This window comes from Anolis carolinensis, chromosome 4 (genome assembly GCF_035594765.1).
Source record: "Anolis carolinensis isolate JA03-04 chromosome 4, rAnoCar3.1.pri, whole genome shotgun sequence".
Lineage (NCBI taxonomy): Eukaryota > Metazoa > Chordata > Lepidosauria > Squamata > Dactyloidae > Anolis > Anolis carolinensis.
The window spans coordinates 193,312,415-193,337,218 of NC_085844.1; the positions used below are offsets into that span (position 1 = coordinate 193,312,415).

Sequence of the window (24,804 nt, forward strand, 5' to 3'; positions counted from 1 at the left end):
ATTGTTCCATGTCCTAGTCTCCAGGGCAGAGGAAAACAAGTTTGCTCCATCCTCTCTATGACTTCCTTTCACATATTTATACATGGCCATCATGTCTCCTCTCAGCCTTCTCTTCTGCAAACTAAACATGCCCAGCTCTTTAAGCCGCTCCTCATAGGGCTTGTTCTCCAGACCTTTGATCATTTAGTTGTCCTCCTCTGGACACATTCCAATTTGTCAACATCTCCCTTCAATTGCTGTGCCCAGAATGTACAGTAAGGGAAGGGAAAGAGAAAAAAGAGATGGGGATTAAACTTCAGACATAGTCACCCAATTACATAGGAAGTATGGGATGCTGACTTTAGCATCTAATTGTGACATAAACCATCTTTGACATAGAACTTTTAAAAATCTTTTAATTAATGTTTTGCCTAACTACAAGCTCAATTTCTATTATTTTATTTCTTATCTATCCTATATTGAATACCGAAGAGAAGGCCCACTAAAATTAAGATTGTTAATGGATTGTAATTCTTCCCATATTATTTACTAATTCCATATCTCATGACTTTGTGGTTTACATAATCCTTCCATTTTGAATTATGACCATCCTTTTTCTTTTCTTTTTTCATGTCAGGAGCAACCTGAGTCACTTCTGGTGTGAGAGAATTGGCCGTCTGCAGGGACATTGCCGGGGGATGCCCAGATGTTTTGATGTTTTTACCATCCTTGTGGGAGGCTTCTCCCCGAATGGAGCTGGAGCTGATAGAGGGAGCTCATCCGCGCTTTCCCCGGGTGAGATTCGAACCTGGCAGCCTTCAGGTCAGCAACCCAACCTTCAAGTCACGAGGCTTTGATCCACTATTCCACCGGGGGCAACTATATGACCATCCTATCTCTCAGCTATGAAGATTATCTCTCAGCTCAATAGCTTTACCATGGCTTGCCCAATACCACATCACTACACAAAGTGCACTCTTCCCTGCTAACATGAGGTATACCGCATGGCTATGTGAATTATACTGTGTTCCTCCAGACAAGATAAATATTACTGGAGGTTTTAGTCTTTGTTTTTATAGTTCACAGGATGTGGGTGTAATATTTCTGTTTCCCCACACTATTTTCTGCTAATTCCCAGTACCAGCTGCAACATTTTATTTCTACACTTTAGTTGAATTTTTAATTTGAGACATATCGAAACACTATTGAAACACTTCTTTTTCTTGCTTTCTCTTTTTCAATTCTTCCCCTTTTTAGAGTTATAGAACATTAGTGAATTCATGAAATTCTAATAATATGCTATAGCAATATCAGAAAAGAGAAGAATTCCCCATTCACATTAGACCACCTAAAATAGGTCCAATAAATTGTCAGAGCGCGATTCGGATAAACACACATGCAGCAGAAGACTCGCGTAGAAGCACTGGCACCAGTAACGAGGCTTGAGACTTCAGCTATCTATAAACAGGTTTACTGGCGAATGGAAAACTCTCACAAGACAATATACATACAGACAGAGTGCAAAGAGCAGATAACCAGAGAGAGAATACAGGAAGCAGAAGGCTATATATATAAACACCTCTGCTGTATGATGCAACACTCAGTTAACTCTTTACACACTTGCATAGTGGACAGCAGACAGTGCATGATGCAATCACAGTATATGATGCAACCCCCAGCACACATTGCATACATGACTCAATTACATTTAAACAAACCTATGTACAATCATTCCCACTTCAACAATTCCCCCTCTTTAAATGTAATTTAGTCACCATAGTTATATACACAGCTTGAACTCAATTCAATCATTTTCTTTTACATGTATGGGGAACATTTTTACAAGTTTACAACTCATTACACACAATCACCAACAATTATAGACTCATTCTTCAACAATTACAAATCTACCTCTACTAACAAAATCTTTTGCCACAGGTGTTTTATGAAACTTTGTTGGATCAGATAAAGTTGGTACTAAAGCATATCTCTTCTTCTCCACACTAACATGATTCAAATTTACCTCTTCTTTAACTTCTTGTTTCACCTGTGTGTCTATACCTTTGTTACTTGATCTTCTTGTTCCCTGTTTCTTAGGTGTACCTTGACTTACTTTCTTTGGTGGTGTGTATTGTGACTTCACTGATTCAATTACATTCTTTGATGTTTCTTCACTTTCTACACTGACTTTAGCCTGTTGAAAACCATGTAACTTGTCTACATTGGAATGTATGCTATTCCAATCCCCGGGTCTTTCAAAATAAGCCAACTTTGACAATTTCACCTTTGTAGGCGTCTCTAAGAACTTGTAAGACTTTTTGCTATACCCAATGAATGTCATTTCTTTGTATTTTTGTTTCTTACTTGCTCTCTCACTGGCTGGGATGACAATATTCGCTCTCTGGCCAAATATTCTCAAAAACTTGTAATTTGGTACATGATCATACAACTTTCGAAAAGGAATGTCTTGCATACACTCATCCCATAGCCTGTTTGTCAAATAATTACACGTGTGTAACACTTCTGGCCAATAGTTGTTAGCTATATGACTGTCTTTAAACATACACAATTTTATCACATTTAGTAGCTGTGCTCTTTTTTCAGCAACACCTTCTTCACTTTTCATTTGTTCAGTTTCAATCCAATTAATATTCTTTGACCTTAACAATGCTTTAAATTCACTGCCACAGACTCCTGCACCTTTGTCAATTATTAAAGTGTCCAATTTCTTTTCATACACATTTTCTACCAAATTTAGCCAATCACTCAGTTTTCTAGTTGCTTCTGATAAGTCTGCAAAGAAATATGCATAACCAAATCTGCTCATTCTTTCTACAATAAGCATCATATATTTAGATCCACCAGTACTTTTGTCAAAAGGTCCCTCAATATGAACATGTGCCTTCTCAAACATGCCATCCACACTTATTTTAGACTTCTTGTAAAATTTTACAGGCTCTTCCTTCACTTCATTACATATGGCACAATCTAAATCATAGTTACATGACTCCATTTTATAATTAGGGCACAACTTGAGTGTCTTCTTTAATGTTTCCATGCTAGCATGACCCATTACTCGGTGGAATAAATGCAGACAACGATCATGTTGAATTTGACCTCCTACACACAAAACTTCTACATTTTCTCCATCAATGTTGTTAACTTTTTCAAACATTTCATACATTCTGTTCCTTTTTACTCCTTTGCCAACCAATTTTCCTTCCCTATCATGAATATAGCAATAAATTCCTTTAAAGAACACTTTAAACTGTTGATCAGTCAATGTGGCTACACTTAACAAATTTGTCTTCATTTCTGGCACATACAAGACTTTCTCCCAATTCAATTTCAAACATGGAATGTAACAGGTTCCGAATTTAGAAAACCATTTAAATGACCCATCAGCCAATGTTACATCTGCACCTTCCAAATCTTGTACATCTCTCAACAGAGAAATATCATTAGTAACATGATGAGTAGCCCCTGAGTCCAAAACCCATTTATTACTTCTTTCGCTGTATCCAACTTCATTTGCAGCCATCAAAACTCTCGGCTCAGGATTGTTGTTCAGTCCACTCCTCTTGTGTCCACCTCTGGTTTGGCCTCTTTGATGTCTTCCTCTGTTCTGGCAATTTCTTGCTAAATGGTCTGGCCTGCTGCAAATAAAACATCTCCTTACAGCTCTCACACTCGCACAAGCAGCTGTCTGGCTCGGCATCTCTGGAGTTGACTCCCCCTCGCTCTGGTAACTTCTCCCACACGAGGCTCCTCTTTCAAACTCCAGCCGCTCAGCTTCTTCCAAAATCCTGGAACACACTAAATCCAGACTCAGATCTCCTTCTGGCACATTTTGCAAGGAATGTAACAGATGATCCCTATCAGCAGTTAAGCTGGACATCATAATACAAGCCTGTTGCTCTTTGGCAATCTGAACACCTCTGTTTTGGCATTCAATAAACAAATCTTTCATCCTCTTCACATGTTGCCTCACATCTGCCCCTTCTTCCAATGTAGTTCTATAAAGGCGTTTAGTCCAAATCATTTTTCCAAGAATACTCTGTCTCTGATGCACTTGCTTCAACACATTCCATACCTCCTGTGCAGTTTGCAAATTCTGCACATGAACCAACTGACTTGGCATTAAACTCAAAACCAATGTTGCCAGTCCTCTCTCATTTTTAACTGCATCTTGTTCCGTTCCTAATATAGTATTTTGTAGTCGTTCCCTGACTAACAGATGCTTTACATAAATACTCCACTCCTTATAATTTCCGTCATTTAATTTAGCAAAAACAGTCAAAGGATTTGAACTTGCCATTCTGCCTTTCCTGGAGGACCCTCGATTCCCCGAGATAAAGCCTTTAGCAGTTGACGACACACACGCTCAACACAGCCCGGAAGTCCTCACCACCACAGGATTTTATGGCTTTTTATGGCTTTTCCTTTGCACCTTCGCCTCGTAAATCTCTCTGAAGCTCAGCACGCTCCGCTGCAAATCACGGCTTTTCTGCTGCTACGGACAAAGTTTGCTTCCTTCAAAGACAAAACTCTCCCCCTCAAGCAGCTTAAGCATGGCTCAACGGAACGGCTTCCTTCACACAGCTCACAGCTCAGCTCACCACTCAGCTCACCCAGACTTCTGGCTCCACACAGACTGGTCAGTATACTGGGTACACTGGAAACTGGTCTGGTTCTGGCACAGTCACAGGTTCTGGAGTAGACTCTGGTGCTGGTTCAGCTGGAGTCACTGGTCCTTCTGCATTCTTCTGAACACTGGCGCAGGTCTGCTGGTCCTTCTGGGACTGGTTAAACTGGGTAAACTGGGCAAACAGGGAAGACTGGGCCCATAACCACTGTCAGAGCGCGATTCGGATAAACACACATGCAGCAGAAGACTCACGTAGAAGCACTGGCACCAGTAACAAGGCTTGAGACTTCAGCTATCTATAAACAGGTTTACTGGCGAATGGAAAACTCTCACAAGACAATATACATACAGACAGAGTGCAAAGAGCAGATAACCAGAGAGAGAATACAGGAAGCAGAAGGCTATATATATAAACACCTCTGCTGTATGATGCAACACTCAGTTAACTCTTTACACACTTGCATAGTGGACAGCAGACAGTGCATGATGCAATCACAGTATATGATGCAACCCCCAGCACACATTGCATACATGACTCAATTACATTTAAACAAACCTATGTACAATCATTCCCACTTCAACATAAATCTCTGCAAAGGAATGATTTAATAAAGAGGTGAGAAGAACTGGCAAAATCTGGTAAAGCTATACCATGAGAACATGTGAAAGAGCCCAGTATTTCCCTCTAAATTTGTATCTATAATATAAATTAGCACATGTACATTTCATACAATTGCATATTTTTCAAATGATGTGTTCCTTATTCTTTGCCACAAAGTAAGTGATCACCTTATGGAGTGCTGTACATGTTTATTTATTTATTTATTTATTTATTACATCACTTCTACCCCGCCCTTCTCACCCATCAGGGGACTCAGGGCGGCTTACAGTATAACCATACACATTAAAAACAATTTTCATCAAATTTAAAAATCCAGCAAGATTAAAAATTACAATAAAATTAAGAATAGCCATTAAAATATACATAATTATACATTTAAATATACATTTAAGGCGCTTTCCATGTTCATGTGGGGTCTGTCAGTAGGTCATATATTCTTATCTCATTTTTGCTGCTACTCATGCTCAAATGCCTGGTCCCATAACCACGTTTTTGTCCTCTTTCGGAAAGACAGGAGGGAGGGAGCCTGCCTGACTTCAATGGGGAGGGCGTTCCATAGGCGGGGAGCCACCACTGAAAAGGCCCTGTCTCTCGTCCCCGCCAGCCGCACCTGTGAGGCTGACGGGACCGCGAGCAGGGCCTCATCTGACGATCTTAAGCTTCGAGGTGGGTCGTAGCGGGAGACACGTTCGGACAGATAAGCTGGGCCGGAACCGTTTAGAGCTTTATAGGCTAAAGCCAGCACCTTGAATTGTGCTCGGTAGCTAATTGGCAGCCAGTGGAGCTGGCGTAACAGAGGAGTAGTACACTCCCTGTACGCCGCCCCAGTTATTAACCTGGCAGCCTCCCGTTGGACTAATTGAAGCTTCCGAACAGTCTTCAAAGGCAGCCCCACGTAGAGTGTGTTGCAGTAGTCTAAACGAGATGTAACAAGGGTGTGTACCACCGTGGCCAAGTCCGGCTTCCCAAGGTACGGTCGCAGCTGGCGCACAAGTTTTAATTGTGCGAAGGCTCCCCTAGCCACCGCTGAGACCTGGGGCTCCAGGCTCAACGATGAGTCCAGGATCACCCCCAGACTGCGCACCTGCGCCTTCAGGGGGAGTGTGACCCCATCCAGCACAGGCTGTAACCCAGTACCCTGTTCAGCCTTCCGACTGACCAGGAGGACCTCTGTCTTGTCTGGATTCAATTTCAATTTGTTGGCCCTCATCCAGTCCGACACAGCGGCCAAGCACCGGTTCAGGACCTGGACAGCCTCCTTAGTGACAGGTGGGAAGGAGTGACAGAGCTGGACATCATCTGCGTACAGATGACACCGGACCCCGAAACTCCTGATGATCTCTCCCAGCGGCTTCATGTAGATGTTAAACAACATGGGAGATAACACAGAGCCCTGCGGGACCCCACAAGTCAATGGTTGTGGGGCCGAGGAGGCATCCCCCAATGACACCATCTGGGACCGACCCTCCAGGAATGAGTGGAGCCACTGCAAAACAGTACCTCCAAGTCCCATTCCCGCGAGGCGTCCCAGAAGGATACCGTGATCGACGGTATCGAAGGCTGCTGAGAGGTCCAGCAGAACCAGCAGGGACACACTCCCCCTGTCCAGTTCCCGGCGTAGATCATCGACTAAGGCGACCAAGGCTGTCTCAGTACCATGCCCCGGCCTAAAGCCAGACTGTGCCGGATCCAGAAAATCAGTGTCAACCAAGAAACCCTGGAGCTGCGAAGCAACCACATGTTCCAAGACCTTGCCCAAATAGGGGAGATTGGAAATAGGCCGAAAGTTTCCGAATTGAGTAGGATCCAATGATGGCTTTTTCAACAGCGGCTTGATCACAGCCATTTTTAGGCTCGCTGGAAACTTGCCCTCCCGAAGGGAGGCATTTACCACCACCTTCACCCACTCGGCCAAACCCCCTCTGGCTTCTCTCACCAGCCAGGATGGGCAGGGGTCTAGGATGCATGTGGTCAGTCTCGCCTCTCCCAGGATCTTGTCCACATCCTCGAGCTCAACCAATTGAAATGAATCCAACAAAACTGGACAAGCAGGTGCACTCGTTACATCCTCAGAGACTGCCGTTAATATGGTGTCAAAGTCGGAACGGATCAGAGCGACTTTGTCCGCAAAGAACCGAGCAAATGCTTCACAGCGGGCTGCCGAGTTATCAGGGCTCCCACCTTGATTGGTGGGAGTTAACAACCCTCTGATGACACGGAACAGCGCCGCCGGACGGTTCTGTGCGGACGCAATGTTGGCCGCAAGGTGGGCTCTCCTTGCAGCTTTGATTGCCGCGGCATATGCCCTAAGATAGGAGCCTAGCCGTGTTCGGTCTGACTCGTTATACCCTGATCGCCACACGCACTCTAGTTCCCTCTTCTTTCGCTTCATCGCTGCCAGCTCCTCAGTAAACCAAGGAGCTGGTTTAGCTCGGTTACTCGAGAGGGGACGCTCCGGAGCAATCGTGTCTATTGCCCTAGTCATCTCTCCATTCCAGAGAGAGACCAGAGCATCAACAGGATCACCTGCCGAGGAGGCGGGAAATTCCCCAAGAGTGGTCAGGAATCCTTCTGGATCCATAAGTCTCCTGGGGCAGACCATTTTAGGTCCACCACCCCTGCAGAGGTTGGGGGGCGCAGTAAGTCTAAACCTGATCAGGTGATGGTCGGTCCATGGCAACGGAGCGATGGTGAGCTCCTCCACACCGCCACCTTCCTCCCATCCCTGACAGAAGACCCAGTCCAGTGTGTGTCCCGCACTGTGGGTGGGGCCTGTTACTAATTGGGACAGCCCCATGGTTGCCATGGCGGCCATGAAGTCCTGAGCTGCACCTGAGAGGTTGGTCTCGGCATGGACATTGAAGTCCCCCAGCACTATGAGCTGCCGGGACTCCAACGCCAGGCCCGAGACCACCTCAGCTAGCTCAGGCAGGGAGACTGTAGTGCAGCGGGGTGGTCGGTACACTAACAGAATCCCTAATCTGTCCCGGTCTCCCACCCTCAGGTGGACACATTCAAACATGGTCGACTGTGGGACGGGGCACCTGGTCAGGGGGATGGAATCCTTATAGACCACCGCGACCCCACCTCCCCTCCCTCCAGATCTCGGCTGGTTCTGTACGGAATAACCTGGCGGGCAGAGCTGGGTGAGATTAACTCCTCCCATCTCGTCCAGCCAGGTCTCCGTAATACATGCCAGGTCTACATGCTCATCCAAGATGAGATCTTGGATGAAAGATGTTTTTCCGTTCACTGACCTGGCATTAAACAGCACCACCCTTAACCTGGAGGGACCACCATCCTGGCTACCCAGATTAGCTATGTCAGGAGACCGTTTTGGAACTATTAATGTCCTACCAAAAACCCTAGGCCGAATTAAATGATTTGGTCTCCCTTTCCCGTATCTCCCCCTCCCAGACACCACCTCTATAGGGGCTCCCCACCCATCAGAACACCCTCCTCCCCTATCACACTGTCCTTTCCCTTTCTCTTCCCCTGGTCCAAACGATGTTATTTGGTTTACTAGTTTTCTGTTATAGATTGGCATCCTTTCACACCCATTCCCTTCCCCCACCCTGCAGTCCCCATAACCCTCCAGCCTCCCCCACCCCCCTCCAACAATACAAAGTGCAAATGCAGTTGTAAAGTGCAGAGGGTGCATGAGCAGCATAGGTATAGGGGTCTGAGCTGACTAAAGTGCAAGGCAGGCAGTGGGGATTATGATGGTGAACTAATTCAATATGGTGCAATATGGTATTATAAGGTGCCAGGGCAGGACCAATTAGAGATGATAGACTTAGTAAACTAGTCAGGGGGACCAGGCTTCACAGTGCATAATAGTTATTATAACAGCATTTAAAGATTGTTATAGCAGCAATATATAAATAATGAGTGGACCTCAGTAAGACAGACTCTTAGTTAAATAGCCAATGCTGGGGAAAGCGAGGAGGGCAGTAGGCCTGCAGCAAGAGACAGAATGATTTTAAAGTCAGTTCCTCTGCCTTCTTCCTCCGGATGGCTTTGGAGTTTTAAAAGTCTTCCCTCCCTTCTTATGTCCACTCACCAGCGCTGGGAAAAAGGGAGGGGGGCAGTAGGCAAGGAGTCCAGAGGCAGCAACAGGCAGACTGGCTGGAGATGTTTCTGGCCTCTTCTGCAGCACAACAGCAGGCCTCTGAGCCCTGCCAGGACCTTGTGGACTCAGGCTTTATAGATGGTCCTTCCTAGGAAGTGCTGAGTCACACCCAGATGGAAAGGGCCTGGGGCTGCAGTCTACTCACAAGGAGTCCTAGAGGCAGCAACAGGCAGACTGGCTGGAGATGTTTCTGGCCTCTTCTGCAGCACAACAGCAGGCCTCTCAGCCCTGCCAGGGCCTTGTGGACTCAGGCTTTATAGATGGTCCTTCTTAGGAAGTGCTGAGTCACACCCAGATGGAAAGGGCCTGGGGCTGCAGTCTACTCACAAGGAGTCCCAGAGGCAGCAACAGGCAGGCTGGCTGGAGATGTTTCTGGCCTCTTCTGCAGCACAACAGCAGGCCTCTCAGCCCTGCCAGGGCCTTGTGGACTCAGGCTTTATAGATGGTCCTTCCTAGGAAGTGCTGAGTCACACCCAGATGGAAAGGGCCTGGGGCTGCAGTCTACTCACAAGGAGTCCCAGAGGCAGCAACAGGCAGGCTGGCTGGAGATGTTTCTGGCCTCTTCTGCAGCACAACAGCAGGCCTCTCAGCCCTTGATGTTATCAAGATGTACTTGATACATCTTGTGATAGGACTCCACTGATCTTCCCCTTTTGGGTCAAAGGAAATACTGGATTCTGCAAATCATTTGGTAAGCAGACATGATAAAATTCCAACTCTGTGTAACAGCTGAGAAACCAGAAAATCTGTTCGTCTATATGGGAAATGGCTGGAAGTTGTTTTTACAATTCCCATCCATGATCGGGTCTCTATATGACTGATCAGGTGGGGTTGTTTTCTTGCTTCCCTGCTGTGTTTATATTAAGCTGGAAGGTCTAATCTTGAAATGTGAAGGCATCTAGCTAGATGGGTTAGCTGCAACTAATAAGCTTCTGATCAGCTATGAATTTTCATAAATACTGGAGCTGGACTATCAAATCATGTGCAATGAATCAAGATGCTGATACAAACACACACATAGCTCTAGTAGATTTTTTTTTGTATAAGTATGGCTATCTGGGCTCTATCCAATGGACTTGGGTACAGGTCTTGACCCTGACTGTGTGCCAGTCAGTTGGGATCTCTCTGCTGTTGTCTGTTTGGAGCTCCCAACAATAGAAAGGAGAATGTAAGATCTTAGGTTAGTACACTTCTTGTATCTCTTTTTCCCTGCCTGTGATCTAATGAAAACCACAAAACCATCATTTGTGCTGCCTTTACAACCCAAGGACTTCTTGCCTTTGGCAAAACACTGTGAGAGCAACTTCTTTTGCTACATTGGAACCAGCTGATAAAAAAGCACTCTGATAAATTGAGGGATGGAAGATACATAAATGACTTCCGAGAATATGGCAGCAATTGCCTATATAAATTTCACAACATGCTGGAAGACTGTAGTCCAAAAAAAGTAACCTTTTCAAGCTTCTGCTCCTTAACCAATTCTAAAATTATGCAAATGAGTCATAGATATAAACCATTTCTGAAGAATATAAAAGCTCTGGCATTAATTTCAAAATTATATAGTGTTTACAATAGGCAGGGAATCTCAGCATGGCTTAAAGATGTTTTTAACTAGAAAGGCTGGAGGGATTTTCAGGACAAAGAATGCAGGTTTAAGATTCTTATTCAAACTGTTGTCATGAATAGTTGTGTTTGTCAAAGCCATTATTACAGTGAATCCTTTATGTACATGATCATGATATTATCTTCTCATTTTCATACTATTCTTTTCATTACATTATTCAGTCCCGAAGAGAGATGTTTGTTATTCCTGTATCACTGAATGCTGCTATTATTTCTCTGCTATTTCTGTACTGAGTACTGTGTTATCAGTAAGAAGCCTAATTCATTCCACTTACTATCTTGTGACTTTGGTTGTTATCAGTGATTCAGCTATACCTAGTGGGATGCAAATTGATGCTCAAATTAACAGATGTTAGTCCATGAAAATGTATGCCATGGGTGGGGAGTGTATGACCTTCCAGAGGTTGTTGAACTACAACTCTCATTATTCATGGCTGCTGCCATGCTGGCTGAAGCTGATGGGAATTAAAGTCCCCCAACATCTGGAGAGTTGCATGTTTCCCACCCCAGTTTATGCCATAGAAAATATGTTGGCCCTTAAGGTATTTCCAGATTCTTTGATGATTTTTCTGCAGCAAATTGACACAGATGATCTTCTGAAATATGTCACATTGTCTGACAAGATTCAGTTTAGTCATAAGTAATGTTTCTCTTCCACAATCAGGAGCAGTACAGGGGTTGCCAGCCAGGATTTTGCCTCTGGTCTGGACGGGGGCTGCATTGCTTGCCTCCTCCTACGATGTTTATCTCATCAGCTTGTGCTGAAAGCATCAAATTTGGTTCAGTCTTTAATAGCCCAGGAGCGTGCTGACAGGAACACTTTGTTAACAGTCTCTGAAATCTAAATCCACCTTGCCTTTCACCCTTCTATTCATTTCTCTTCACTCTTTTGAAATTTATAGTCTAACAACACATCCAGTCACATTTTCTGAACTAATGTGTGTCTCTTGAGCTCCAGTTTAATATACAACGGCAGCACTGCAGCAGGAAGGTACAAAATTCTTCTTGACCCTTGACCACTGGTGACAAGAGCTGGGAGTAAAACCTCCATCCTGCGGGCTTGTAAATCACAAAGCACATTTTTGGTAGATACTGAGGAGTATCAAAATTCTGGGTGGAGGATGGGGGAAAGCCAAGAGGAGAAAGAATTTTAACCATTTGCCATATTTGAGATTAAGGAATTTATGCTCAATTGTTACCAGAGTGCAATCCTCTGTTCCTATGCTCCTTATTTCATGGGACAGCTCTTCCCTCCTTCCTTCCTTCCTTCCTTCCTTCCTTCTTTCCCACAGGAAGAAGCCCTACTAAGGATCAAGAGAACAAAGACAAAGTATACTTGACCAGGCTGCCTAGATTATCCTAGGAGTTGCAGTTCAAAAAAGTAAACAAAAAACTCTACTGTGATAGAAATCCTCTAATTACATTTAAAAACAAGTGTCCACATGCTTCAGACATGAGCATGGGACCTTTTGTAGCTATTAATGCCCACCCTTTCTCCGCATTCAGATCTAATCAAAGCAATATTTATCACTTATCAACTGAACATTCAGAAGATTTCAAATGTCCTTTCAAAAAGGATTTAAAATATCAATCCGATCTCTTAATCTTCTCCAGCAACAACAACAAATCCTCAGTTCCATTCCTTAGAACAATAAACGCAGATGTAAAACCAATTTTTCAAAGTAAAAAAAAACAATTAAAAGAAGCCAAAACGTCAAAGCAGTAAAAGGTCATTATTATTAGCTGGGATACATTCAGAGATCTCTGTTCAACAACAAATCTCTTCAAATTAGAACCACAGAATGATAGAGCAATAGAGTTGGAAGAGAGCACATGGGCCATCTAGTTCCTGCCATGCAGGAAAAGCACAATCAAAGTACCCCCAACAGATGGCCATCCAGCCTCTGTTTAAAAGCCTCCAAGGAAGGTGCTTCCACCACACTCCGAGGCAGAGAGTTCCACTGCTCAACAGCTCTTACAGTCAGAAAGTTCTTCCTAATGTTCAGGTGGAATCTCCTTTCCTGTAATTTGAACCCATTGCTTCGAGTTCTAGTCTCCAGGACAGCAGAAATCAAGGCTGCTCCCTCCTAATGATATCCTTTCACATGGCTATCATGTCTCCTCTCAACCGTCTCTTCTGCAGGCTAAACATTCCCAACTCTTTATGATTAGATGCCAAGCAAACAACTCTGGAAAGAGAATTCCAAAGGCAGGTGTTCAGAGAAGACCCTTTCTCCCAATGCCATCTGCCTCATTTCTTACCATGGAGGCCCCTGACCATGTTTTTTTTGGTTTTGAGATCATGATGTTAATTATTTTCTCAGTCCTGATCATAACTGGTTTTTCAGTCATGACCTCAGCTGGTTTTTCAGTTAACCAGTGGAATGAAAAGCCACCCAAGCCCATACATTTGGTTGGAAAAGACACCAGGATGGAACCCAAGTATGATTGGGCATTATTGATCAGAGGGAGGTTACCAGTTTTTGACCACAACTTCTATAACCCTCAGACAGCATAATCAAGGATTATGGATTTGTAGTACAATCTATCTGGAGGGCACCCTGTGTAGATAAAACTGAGGCTGGTGGACTAAAGGATTAAGCAACATTAATTCAATTAGCTATGAAACAGGTTGCATATCTTCTCCATGGATTGTGTGTAGGCTACTGCATATTCACTGGAAAGCTGCATGAGTTATGGGGAATAAATGGAAAAGGTACCTGCTGTTATGAAGTGTGGGCAGTCAAAAGAAGTGGCCAATTAACATAAGGAATGTGATTTCTGCAATTATGTAAATGCAGCCTAATTAACTTTTCCCTTGTTTTTCAAATCCTCTCCTCAATTAACTTTGGAAATCTTATGTTTGTTCTCCGTTATTTCCATCCCTCATGTTTTACTCCCAGAGTAATTTTGCATTATTTCTGGTCCCTGTAATATCACTAGGTTGAATATCATTTGCACATTTAATTTGCTTGATGTTTACTTTTCATTTCAGCCCATTTATACCCCCAAAAGTTAGGAAAATCAGGTACACCTGTCCATTCTGCTGGATCCCATCATTAGACTGGATACATTTTTTTCTAGATAGTACGCAGCTCACAATACACCTGTTAAGAATGCCTATCATGTGCAATGCTTAACTAAATGGCATCTTCACTGCAGAAAGATTCCTGTAAAAAATGTCATCATGGAATAATCAAATCCTAGGATTCCCTAAGGCAGTGGTTCTCAACCTGTGGGTCTCCAGATTTTTTTGCCTACAACTTCCAGAAATCCCAGCCACTTTACCAACTGTTAGGATTTCTAGGAGTTGAAGGCCAAAACATCTGGGGACTCACAGGTTGAGAACCACTGTCCTAAGGTGTTAAAGTGGAATCATAGCAGCACAATTGTGTAGCATGAAATCCCCTTTCCAACACCATATGATATTGCTGGGGCCAGCCATGGCTATTTTGGCCATTGTAGAGGTTGCAATCCAATATATCTTGAGAGTATGTGGTTGAAAAAGCTGATACAAGACAAAAACAGTTCAAATGGTCCAAAAGTCTAATCCAGTGTAAGCAGCCTCCCATGCATATTACAAGGGAAAGGACGTGAAAATATGTATTTGCAAAGATTTTTCTCTACCTTCCTTCAGGAAGCAACTGAAGACTTGGATGTTTCGGCAGGCCTTCGGAGATAGTCATTAATTAATCAGCCCCAGTGGGTTTTTAATAATTTATCCTGTTTTTATTACGGTCTTACCATTTATGTGTTTTAAATGAAATTTTTATCTTGTATTGTTGTTTATATTGATATATTCTATTATTGTTTTATCTTTTTATATTGTGATTGTATTGTGTTGCTTATATTTTGTTCTTATTTTGTTTGGGCCACTGCCCCATGTAAGCCGCCCCGAGTCCCCGTGGGGAGATGGTGGCGGGATATAAATAAAGTTTTATTATTATTATTATTTTAATTTAATCACCCCATCATAAAGGATCACCTCCTCCAACCTAAACTATAATCATTTTAAGACACTGCTTTTGGGTTTCTTTATGTTCCCTCTCATCCCTGTTATTCTAGAGGAGACCCAAGGCATCATTCTTAAATCAGACACCACTTCTGGGCTTTCTTATGGACCCTCTCAACCGGCTTACTCTTGAGAAGACAGAAGGCATCATTCTTAAGAGAGACACCATTTCTTTCCATGGGCTCCTCTGCTCTCCTTTCCAATCTTCTTACTCTCAAGTAGAGGTGAGGCATCATTTGTAAGGAAGACCCCTCCCCTCACTGGGCTCCTCTCCTTTCCTCGCAATCTCATTGCTTTCAATCATGGAAGTTCGAAACAAAGTTTAAAAGCAGTAGGGAAATTTCGAATGCCAAGATTACTATGAAGGAGAAATGACAGGAAAAACAAAGTGGTGATATTTCAGTATTTCGAATGATTCCATTATTTTTAAAAATTACCATGAAGCAGGATTTTGGGAGAAAAATGTCAATGTTTGTTAGGATACTGACTATAGCAGTGATTCTCAACCTTTGGGTCCCCAGGTGTTTTGGCCTACAACTCCCAGAAATCCCAGCTAGTTTACTAGCTGATTTCTGGGAGTTGAAGACCAAAACATCTGTGGACCCACAGATTGAGAACCACAGGCCTATAGGAATGCCCACCATTAATACAAATCACTGAAACAATTCAACATGGGAAAATTTGACAGATCCCATGTTTTACCATTTTCTCTAATTTCCACAAAAATCATGAACACAGAAGACGATTTATCCCTGTCTCCTGTCCAGGGGGCGGATGGAATACATGTGATGAGGTCATATGTCTACATTAAGATCTGCATCAATTGCTGTTACAATGGGCTCAAATATTGGGTGGGTGTATGTGGCTTTGACAAAACAAATGTCACCTTGATTAAAGGGCTGAATCAATGAGGTTGCATTGGGTGGCAAGAAGACAATAACAGTATTTTTATTTTCATGTGAAACAGATTAGGTATGGCCAGATGCATTGTCAGTTATTAATCGGACTTTAAACAGCTAAGTTTCTTGTGGCAATAATTATATATTTTTTTACTTCTGGGATGGATGAAGCATTGGTGAAAACATTTGTTAAACAAGATGGCTGTCAACCACACTTTTGTATCATGCTGCCAGAATACAGCCAGATAAAGCTTTTTTTTCGTTGGAAAAAGCACATGGCTTCTTTGATCAGTACACCATAGTTAGTTATATTTATATCATATGTCCTGGAGAGTTGCCACATAAAACCATTTAACATGTCCTTCCATGCTTTATGCCCTGGTGCTGCCTTTACAATTTTTTGAATATAAATTCTAGTAGGCGTTTTTCCATAAAAGCCCAGGTTCATCACAATTGAACACCTGATTTAAATGGCATTCTGGAAATGAGGCAGTAGAATCTTAATTGGGAGACACAACCTACAGTGTTAGTGTTAATTTTTTATTCCATGCCTATCCCTAAATCTGTGCAACAATTCCTTACTTGCAGTAAATGTCTTGGTGACATTCATTTCAGGGGATGCCCTTCCAAGGCCTTTGCACAGGCCCAGTGCTTTCTGGTAAAAAAAAAAAAGCCTTGCTATCAAGAGAGAACACATTTTCTGTTCATGTCTTCTAGGCCATTTCTACTCTGGATGTATTTCACACTCTGGACATAAATTGGAGGCGCCATGTTAAAACTACCACAAATTTCTTCTTTCCTCTTCACAGTTTCTCTGATGAAAGATTCACTTTTTTCATTGCAATCTCAGAACAGATTTTCTTTCTCCCCTTATTAGGTCCAGAACTTCCATCTTTATCACTTGTCTGCTGGGCATTATTTTAAAAAACATGAACACTTCACCACCACAGCATCTTCTACAACCATGATTTCTTCACTATGACATTTCCTTCACCTCAACCTCTACTCCACCACAATCTCTTAAAAAAACAATCAACACTGAATATGGACTGATGCAAGGAGCATGATTTAGCATAATGTTGTCTTTGCGTGTAACTAAAAATGTGTAAATCTGTGTAATACACAGGCCTACTGCAGTAGCGTTCAAGACTAGACAAAGGCTTTTCTTCAGAGCATTGAGTTCAAGAGATGCCCAACAACAAATGTGCACATGGAATTTAGGAATTAGTTCCTTTGACAATCAAAACAACATCACCAACCTGACCACCTGTATAAACAAATACAGGCTTATATGCAATAATAGGATTCAGAGAAAAGACACAAAAGACAGAGGAAAATGCCATGTTGTGCCATGTTATAAATATCTCACATACTGGAAACAATTCCTAAATTCTCGAAGGCTATCTGCAAGGGGAAAAAACATTTCTAAGGTGGAGTAATGGATCAAAGATGGATATAATAGATGTTTGAGCTCAGTGATTTAAGCCAGATCTATTTGCAATTAACTGCGTTAAAGTTGCTGACTTCTAGGTTGATATGCTGGCCCAAAGAATGAAATAAGATTACTTTAAATCCCCTGTACTCTAACACAATGCTATTTAAAATACAGAAAACAGAAAATACTCTTTGAAATAATAAATATTTATACAGAGTTATACTGAAATAATTCAGTGTAACTAGAAGGCTGAAATATATTGAAAATTATTTGAAATGTACCTTATGAGAGGCATGGTGCCTTTTAAGATGATATGTACTTTATGAAAAGAAAGATGCCTTCTAAATAAATATGCACCTAGCATATGAATGTCTATACAAGAAAATGTACCCAGTGTATGAAGTGTCTGTGAGATATATGGTGCGAATCCACAAGGAGTAGGTAACTGCAGAAAATGACTAATTTATTTAATAAATATATGGAACTATGTAGCTGCTTGCTTATTCTCCTGACTATCATTTTCCTGAAAATGCGGTCTTAAAATTATCCTGAACAAGAAAAGTGATGATGATTTTCCTACAAATCTCTACTCTTTTTTCCATCTATGGAAGCCCTGTTGACTAACAAGGTGACACCTTAATAATTCTAGTTAGATCCTGAGAGAAATACAAGACAAGGAACTTTTAATCTTCTACAGAGAAGAACAGGTAGAAGATTCTGCTATTTAGTATAACTAGTAAATAATAATAAACCAGACATTGTAAAGTTTCCCTTTCCCTTTCTTCATTATGAAGGCTCAAAGTAAGTCCTTCTTCAGAACAGAAGCGGGTAATCCCTGAAAATGTGTGAAATATAGTAGAATAACCCAACATGATACTATAATTCCATTTGTGCTCATGTGAAGCTATGCCCGTGGTAGTGTGGCTGCTAGTAGGGTCTCCCATGTAAGGCACACTTTTGCTAAGGTTAGAGTTAGGGTTAGGGACACTGCAGCAGCAGAAGTGACACTGGCAGAGGTATCATAGGTCACACCTGTTATTCCGCAGAAGCATATTCATCAAAACTATGCAAATGTAATAAAAGTGTGTACCCTCTAAAATTTCAAAAAAGAAAACCAGAACACCAGTTAAGCAACATGAGTTTGTGAAGATAATACAAGTCATCAATGAGGAACAACATGTACCCTAGGCAGGCCTGTAGCCGGTGGGGGGGGGGGGTTTAGGTTTAAACTGGTTAGCCAATTCATGAGTAAATCAGTTTAAAAAAAACCCTAAAACATTTTGGGGTGGGGTTGTACTCTTAACCTCTCCCCCCCTCCCCCTCCCCCCCCCCCCCCCGCTACAGGCCTGACTAGCAGAGGTGGCACTTGTTTGGTTTTCTTGGAGCCTATAGGGTAAGGCAAGATTGCACTCCTCCTCTTCTTTCCGCCTTGCTAAATTAATAGAGCGCACACTCATTTTGCATTTTGAACTCAGTCTGCAGCAACTGAAGTAAGCTGAGGCAAAGGGGGAAAGTGAATGGAAGTCAGAGAAATGAGCATTTTCAAAGCAACAGGTAAAGAAGGACAAGAGAAGGATTTATGTCAATAGCATCTGCCAATTTAGGACAGTTGGAGGAGCTGAAAGTGTCTGTAAAACATCAGAGAGAGAGAAATTAGGATTGAGAGAGAAATTGAGATTGAGAACATTTTAGGAATGAACAGTGGAATCAGTCACCTAACCTGCACAACGGGGATAACGAATATCCCAGTTACACAGGAAAAGAGAAATGTCATGATCTAGTTTCACAAAGATGGCAAAGGCCAAAGCTATTTTTGGAGGCTACTACTGAAAAATGTGTACTCTTGCCACTTACTCTTTGAACATGTGACGTTTAAGTTTGTATCATTTTAACAGAAGGTATATGTGTGTGGAAATAATAACATTGAAAGAAACCAAGGGCTTCATGGTGTTTTTCTCCTTAATGTAAAGTTCCAGTGAGTCAGAGTCAAGCAATTTAAATTTTGATCTAACCACAACAACAAACCAAGTCTTAGGTTATATTCTATGGGTTTTTTTTACTATGTTTCAGCATAGAAGGATAATGGGAACTGGCAGAACCACCACAAGCTCAAGCCAGTTTGGCCAGCCATCAGAGTTTCTTGGAGCTGAAGTCCAGAAAGGCCTATAGAAGTAAACATTGAATAAAAGACTCCTGTACAGAAGAGATAGAAATCATATTCAAATATGTTCAAAATTTGAGAGAAAGCATGTATTTCAAGTGTCAAGAAACTCTGATGAGAAGAATCCTGGATTGAAGATAATCTTCCCAACTTGAATCTTATTGGGTTGTTGTATGTCTTTCGGGCTGTGTGGCCATGTTCCAGAAGTATTCTCTCCTGATGTTTCGCCCACATCTATGGCAGGCATCCTCAGAGGTTGTGAGGTATGGATAAACTTAGATGCCATAGATGTGGGCGAAACGTCAGAAGAGAATACTTCTGGAACATGGCTACACAGCCCGAAAGACATACAACAACCCTGTGATCCCGGCCATGAAAGCCTTCAACAACACATTGAATCTTATTATGCACAAAATTCACAGATGATTGTTTTGTGTAAAAAAAGAAGAAGATATTTACTATTCAAGACTCATCCTTTTCTGCACATCTGTGCAGAAAATGCTGTTTTATCATGAGAAAGCTGTTTTCTGCACATAAGTTTTGTAAAGAAAAGGTTGTTTTCTATACAGATCAACCACACATGAATGCTGTGCATAATAAATTCCCAATTGTATCATTTCTGCACAAAGAACAATATTCCTGCCAACGAATATTAGTTTATTTGCAGAAAAAATGTTGTTTTCTATGCAGTACTTTTTTTTCCCTGCAAAAATATTATGTGCAAATTTTACACAAAGTCCTTAATTGCAAATAAGCTTTGAAAATTATTTTCTTCACAGCAGGGAGAAAATTGCTAAATTCTCATTTGCAAATTGCATCAGAGGGGAAATTAGCTAGTTTTGTTTAGAATGGTATGCAGGATCTAACCATTTACTCTGCATCCAAAACCCCTCCTCTGAGTAGCTGCCAAGCTCTGAGAGGTGGCTGCTATAGTGGAAGGAGTGGGAGGAAATAACTATGGTGGAAAGAGAGGGGGAAATACAACCACCTCTTAATAAGACTTTATTTGCATTATAATAATAAGACCTTATTTGTATTCTGCCCTAGCCTCTTATCCCCTTCAGTTCACTAGAGTCAGAGGGGCCATCTACACCGTTAATTAATGCAATTTGAAACTGCTTTAACTGTCATGGCTCAATGTTATATAATCATGGGGGTTGTGGTTTTACAAAGTCTTCAGCCTTTGTCGAAGGCTTTCATGGCCGGGATCACAGGGTTGTTGTATGTCTTTCGGGCTGTGTGGCCATGTTCCAGAAGCATTCTCTCCTAACGCTTCGCCCACATCTATGGCAGGCATCCTCAGAGGTTGTGAGGTATGGAGAAAACGTTTTCTCCATACCTCACAACCTCTGAGGATGCCTGCCATAGATGTGGGCGAAACGTTAGGAGAGAATGCTTCTGGAACATGGCCACACAGCCCGAAAGACATACAACAACCCTCTTCAGCCTTTTCTGCCAAAGAGTGATGGTGCCTTGCCAAACTACAAATTCCAGGATTCCATAGCACTGTGTTATGACAGTTTGTGTGATTATTAATTCCACATCATAGATGAAGCAAAAGACATGTATTTACCTCCCTTTTACTCTGGCAAACTGCAGAGATGAGACACATTGCCATGTACCAGCCACTTTCTTTCTCCCCAGCTCCATATCCCTTGAATGGTTGTAGCAGTTGCACCACAGGGCTTGGCGGGTGACAAGGAAAAAGATAGGGAGCTGTGCCTGTAAAACGGTTACATTCCATGCATGCCTTCATGCATCTTGACCACCGTTTTGTGCTAGATATTATATATTTACTATTATCATCATTTGCTGATGTTACCAAGATCCTTTTCTACGGCATTTTCCAAGTAAAGCAGACATTTTAAAGAAAAGGAAACCTCTTTTCTGGAATTAAGAGGCCATGTTCTGGGAATGAAATATGTTCTTTTAAAAAAAGTTTAGAGAGCAAAAATATGCAACAATACTGTGCACAGAAATCCCTTAGCATTATGCTAGGTGAGGAATGGTTACATTTTCTCAATGGAAATTACATGTTTCCCAGCTGTTTGCAGTAATCAATGTGCCAAGCTTGCGTGCTCACTAGGGAAAAGAATCAGCATAAAGGTATAGATCAGCCTGCTGCCTTGTTCCTAAGAAGATGAATGTAGATAGTGGCAGCTAGCTCTGCTAAGGAAAACGTCTTGACACTGGAAACTCAGCTCATTATGGACAGATTGCATGAACTTAGCTCATCATGGAGGGATATTAGCTGTCCTGCAATGAGTCATTTATATTTATGGACTGACTGCATAACTATGCAAAGGAAGAGTGTATTCAACCTTCATATATCAGACCAATGCACCCACACAATTTGAATCAGAAAGGAGTGAGCTTTTCTGTTCTGTTCAGTTCAGTTTAGTTCAATTAGAAATCTACTTTGATAAAAAAAATCAGGAGAAGTTAAATCTATGAACCAATGGGAATTCTCCTATACTTGTTCCACTACAAACCTTCCAATTCCTATTTCACCAGAGTCCACCAGCATTTTCTGGTCAATTATTCTGTCTGCCCCAACCAGTCCTAAAGCCTATCTGGTTCATGGAAGCAGATGCAGAGACCATGGCAGAGACCATAGAATGCCTCTCATAGAGAAGAGAACATTGACAACATCTGGTAGAGGTCATCTTAGAACAACCACAGACTCACAGACTCACTCACTGATCACAGTGGCTTGATGGTCTGCCACAGCATGAGCAGCAAAACTAGCCAAATGTTTCATGGCTACATGCAAGCATGTTTGGGGAAAGTGCAAGAGAGAGTCTTCTCCATGACTGTTCTCCCAGGCTCTGGAGTTCCTCTCCTTGACTGATGGAATCCTTTGTATTCCAACAGATTTTGGAGATTTTTTATTTTTAAAGGGTTTTTTAAATGTGCAAACAATAGACCACCTACTACAATGTAGTCTGAGCCCTGCCACATGCACAATGGAGGGCCTTCCTTTAGCAACACAAGAGGCACTCCAAGTGGCCAGCTACTGGTCAAAGAACATTTAGTATAATTTTTAAAACTTTGTTTTCAAATGCATTACGATTTATACTCTCAGTTTGCTTCTGACATGATATATAAATGTGCTGTACTTTTATCCTTTGCTTTTGATGTTTTCAATGACATCATAATGCCACTAAAATGTTTTTATGTTTTAATCTACATGGTTTTCAAAACTTGCACTTTCTGTTATCATGGAAGCTGTCTTGAGTTCCAATTCTGTGGGAAAGGGGAGTATATAAAGCATTACAACCCAAATACAAATTTTTATGCTGTCAATCCTTCATGTTCCTAAGATACAACTGCCAGATAGTTGAGACAGCAAACAGTCCAAGATCTCCTAGTGACCTAGGGGCCAGATCCCCTATTTTTATCAAAACTCTAAACCAGAGGCTATAACTATAGTCCTTACCATATTATTAGCCTATATGTCCAATGAGCCCTATTTATTTATTTATTTATTACATGCATTTATACCCCGCCCTTCTCCCCGAGGGGACTCAGAGCGGCTAACATTCTGCCACGAGGGCCAGCAACAAGCCAGCCCTAGCCAGTATAGCTAATGGAAAAGATTATGAGAACTGCAGTAAAAAAAAACACACACACACACACACACACACACACACACACACACATGTAAGAGGACCACCCCATGACAACATACTGACTTTCCATATCCAGTGCAGGACAAATGCAGTTTCACACCAATTTAACTGTCATGGCTCAATAGTATGGGATTATGTGGTTGTAGTTTGGTAAGGCAACAGCATTCTTTGGCAGAGGTTAAAGACCTTGTAAAACTACAACTCTCATGTTTCCGTCAGATTGACTCACAGCAGTTAAAAAGCTGTCTAATTGAATTAATTCTACAATGTAGATTCACCCCATGATGGCAGAGAAAGTATACAGCTGATGACACCCAAAAGGTTTTCACAGATAAGGGAGTCATCGGGACAGCCAATTTATGTTGCACCACTGAAGCCTGCAGCACATACATAATTCATGGCCTCTCAGCTGCTGTAGCAGAAAGTGGAATTTCCTGAATGATATTCCTTATATCTTAACACAAAACCCATTTAGTCACAACACTGTTCGGAGGAGAGAAATAGAGCATGATGGAGAGGCCATCTCTCCCCACCCCATCATCTTCTAGTGACAGTTGAGCTAGGCAAGAAGATGAATATTCTAATTTTCTTCACACACACACACACACACACACATCATTTACTTTTTTGAAAAATCCAAAACAATTATATGAGTGGAGGAGCTGACGCAGCAGATCTAGCAGACAAGCTCTGTTACCTGGTACAATCAGAAATTATGGAATCCTGGAATCTGATATCACAATGCTTGCCAAGAGTAATTCAGCCAGAACAAGGCTAACAAGGCTAGACTTCAGAAGACTGAAGGTTTTCTAGAGCTATTACAAGTAGTCTTAGAGGAGATGTTAATTATAGAAGGCTTTCTATTTCAGTACTTTCCTTGCCATGTTTTTTTGTTTTTGCTACCTCTTCTCCTTCAACCTGTATCTCAAGAGAGCTTCCCTCCCCAGGTAACCAGCACTGCTCTCAAGTGTTTTCTATTCCCTGCTGTTGCTGAATTGCAATTACCAGGGCTGTCCATTTTCATTCAACAAAGCCTTTTTCCCCAAAGGATCCCAGTGATGGCGAAATAATTCACTAAATTTACACAATGTTTAAGTTCTGAACATCCCCTGTGGGAGAGACTATCCAGCCAGGGTGGCTATTATATTCCAAAGCTTAACTTGAATAACTGGTAGTTCTTTCTAAAAATAATAATAATAATAATTGCTTGATACCAGGAGAGGGAACAGAACTAGAATAACATGAACATGAAAAGATAGCAGAACTGGAACATACTTATGAGAAACATTAGAAATTGAAAATTTTGATTTCTTCCTGGCCTGCAACAGTATAAAACAGGGTTAGAGATCATCCAGTTTCTTATTTGTTATTTATTATTTTATTATTATTTATCTGCGGTATATACCGCCCTTCTCGACCTCGAAGGGGACTCAGGGCAGTTCACAGTGTTGGTAACAATTCAATTCTTCTTCTATTATCCCAGGTCAATGCTCACAAAACAGTTGTAAGGAATTGATCTATACTTTGCTTCCTAGGAAGTTGTTGCCCTGGGCATCCCAAGGATGTACACCTAGAACTGAGTCCTGCTTTGTATGCTTAGTCTTTTGTCTTTTGCTCTACCCACTACTGCAACACAACCTCTGAGATACAATGTTTCCAAC

General features: G+C 41.9%; 1 protein-coding gene across 4 annotated transcripts in view; it reads right to left on the reverse strand.

Annotated features, from left to right (window-relative positions):
- grm4 (glutamate metabotropic receptor 4) overlaps positions 1 to 24,804 on the reverse strand; it is a 451,932-nt gene that overhangs the window by 136,797 nt on the left and 290,331 nt on the right. The window contains exons 1-2 of one of the 4 annotated variants that reach the window (XM_062978464.1): positions 9,313 to 18,576; positions 5,572 to 9,208 (exon numbers count right to left, since the gene is read on the reverse strand). The exons of 2 other annotated variants lie outside the window; for them this stretch is intronic. In XM_062978464.1, the coding sequence (XP_062834534.1) occupies positions 5,704 to 8,919 (3,216 nt within the window). In that variant the 5' untranslated portion in view covers positions 8,920 to 9,208; positions 9,313 to 18,576 and the 3' untranslated portion in view covers positions 5,572 to 5,703. Of the gene's footprint in view, positions 1 to 5,571; positions 9,209 to 9,312; positions 18,577 to 24,804 lie in introns of those variants that run through there. One more of the 4 variants, XM_062978466.1, reaches the window with a different exon arrangement.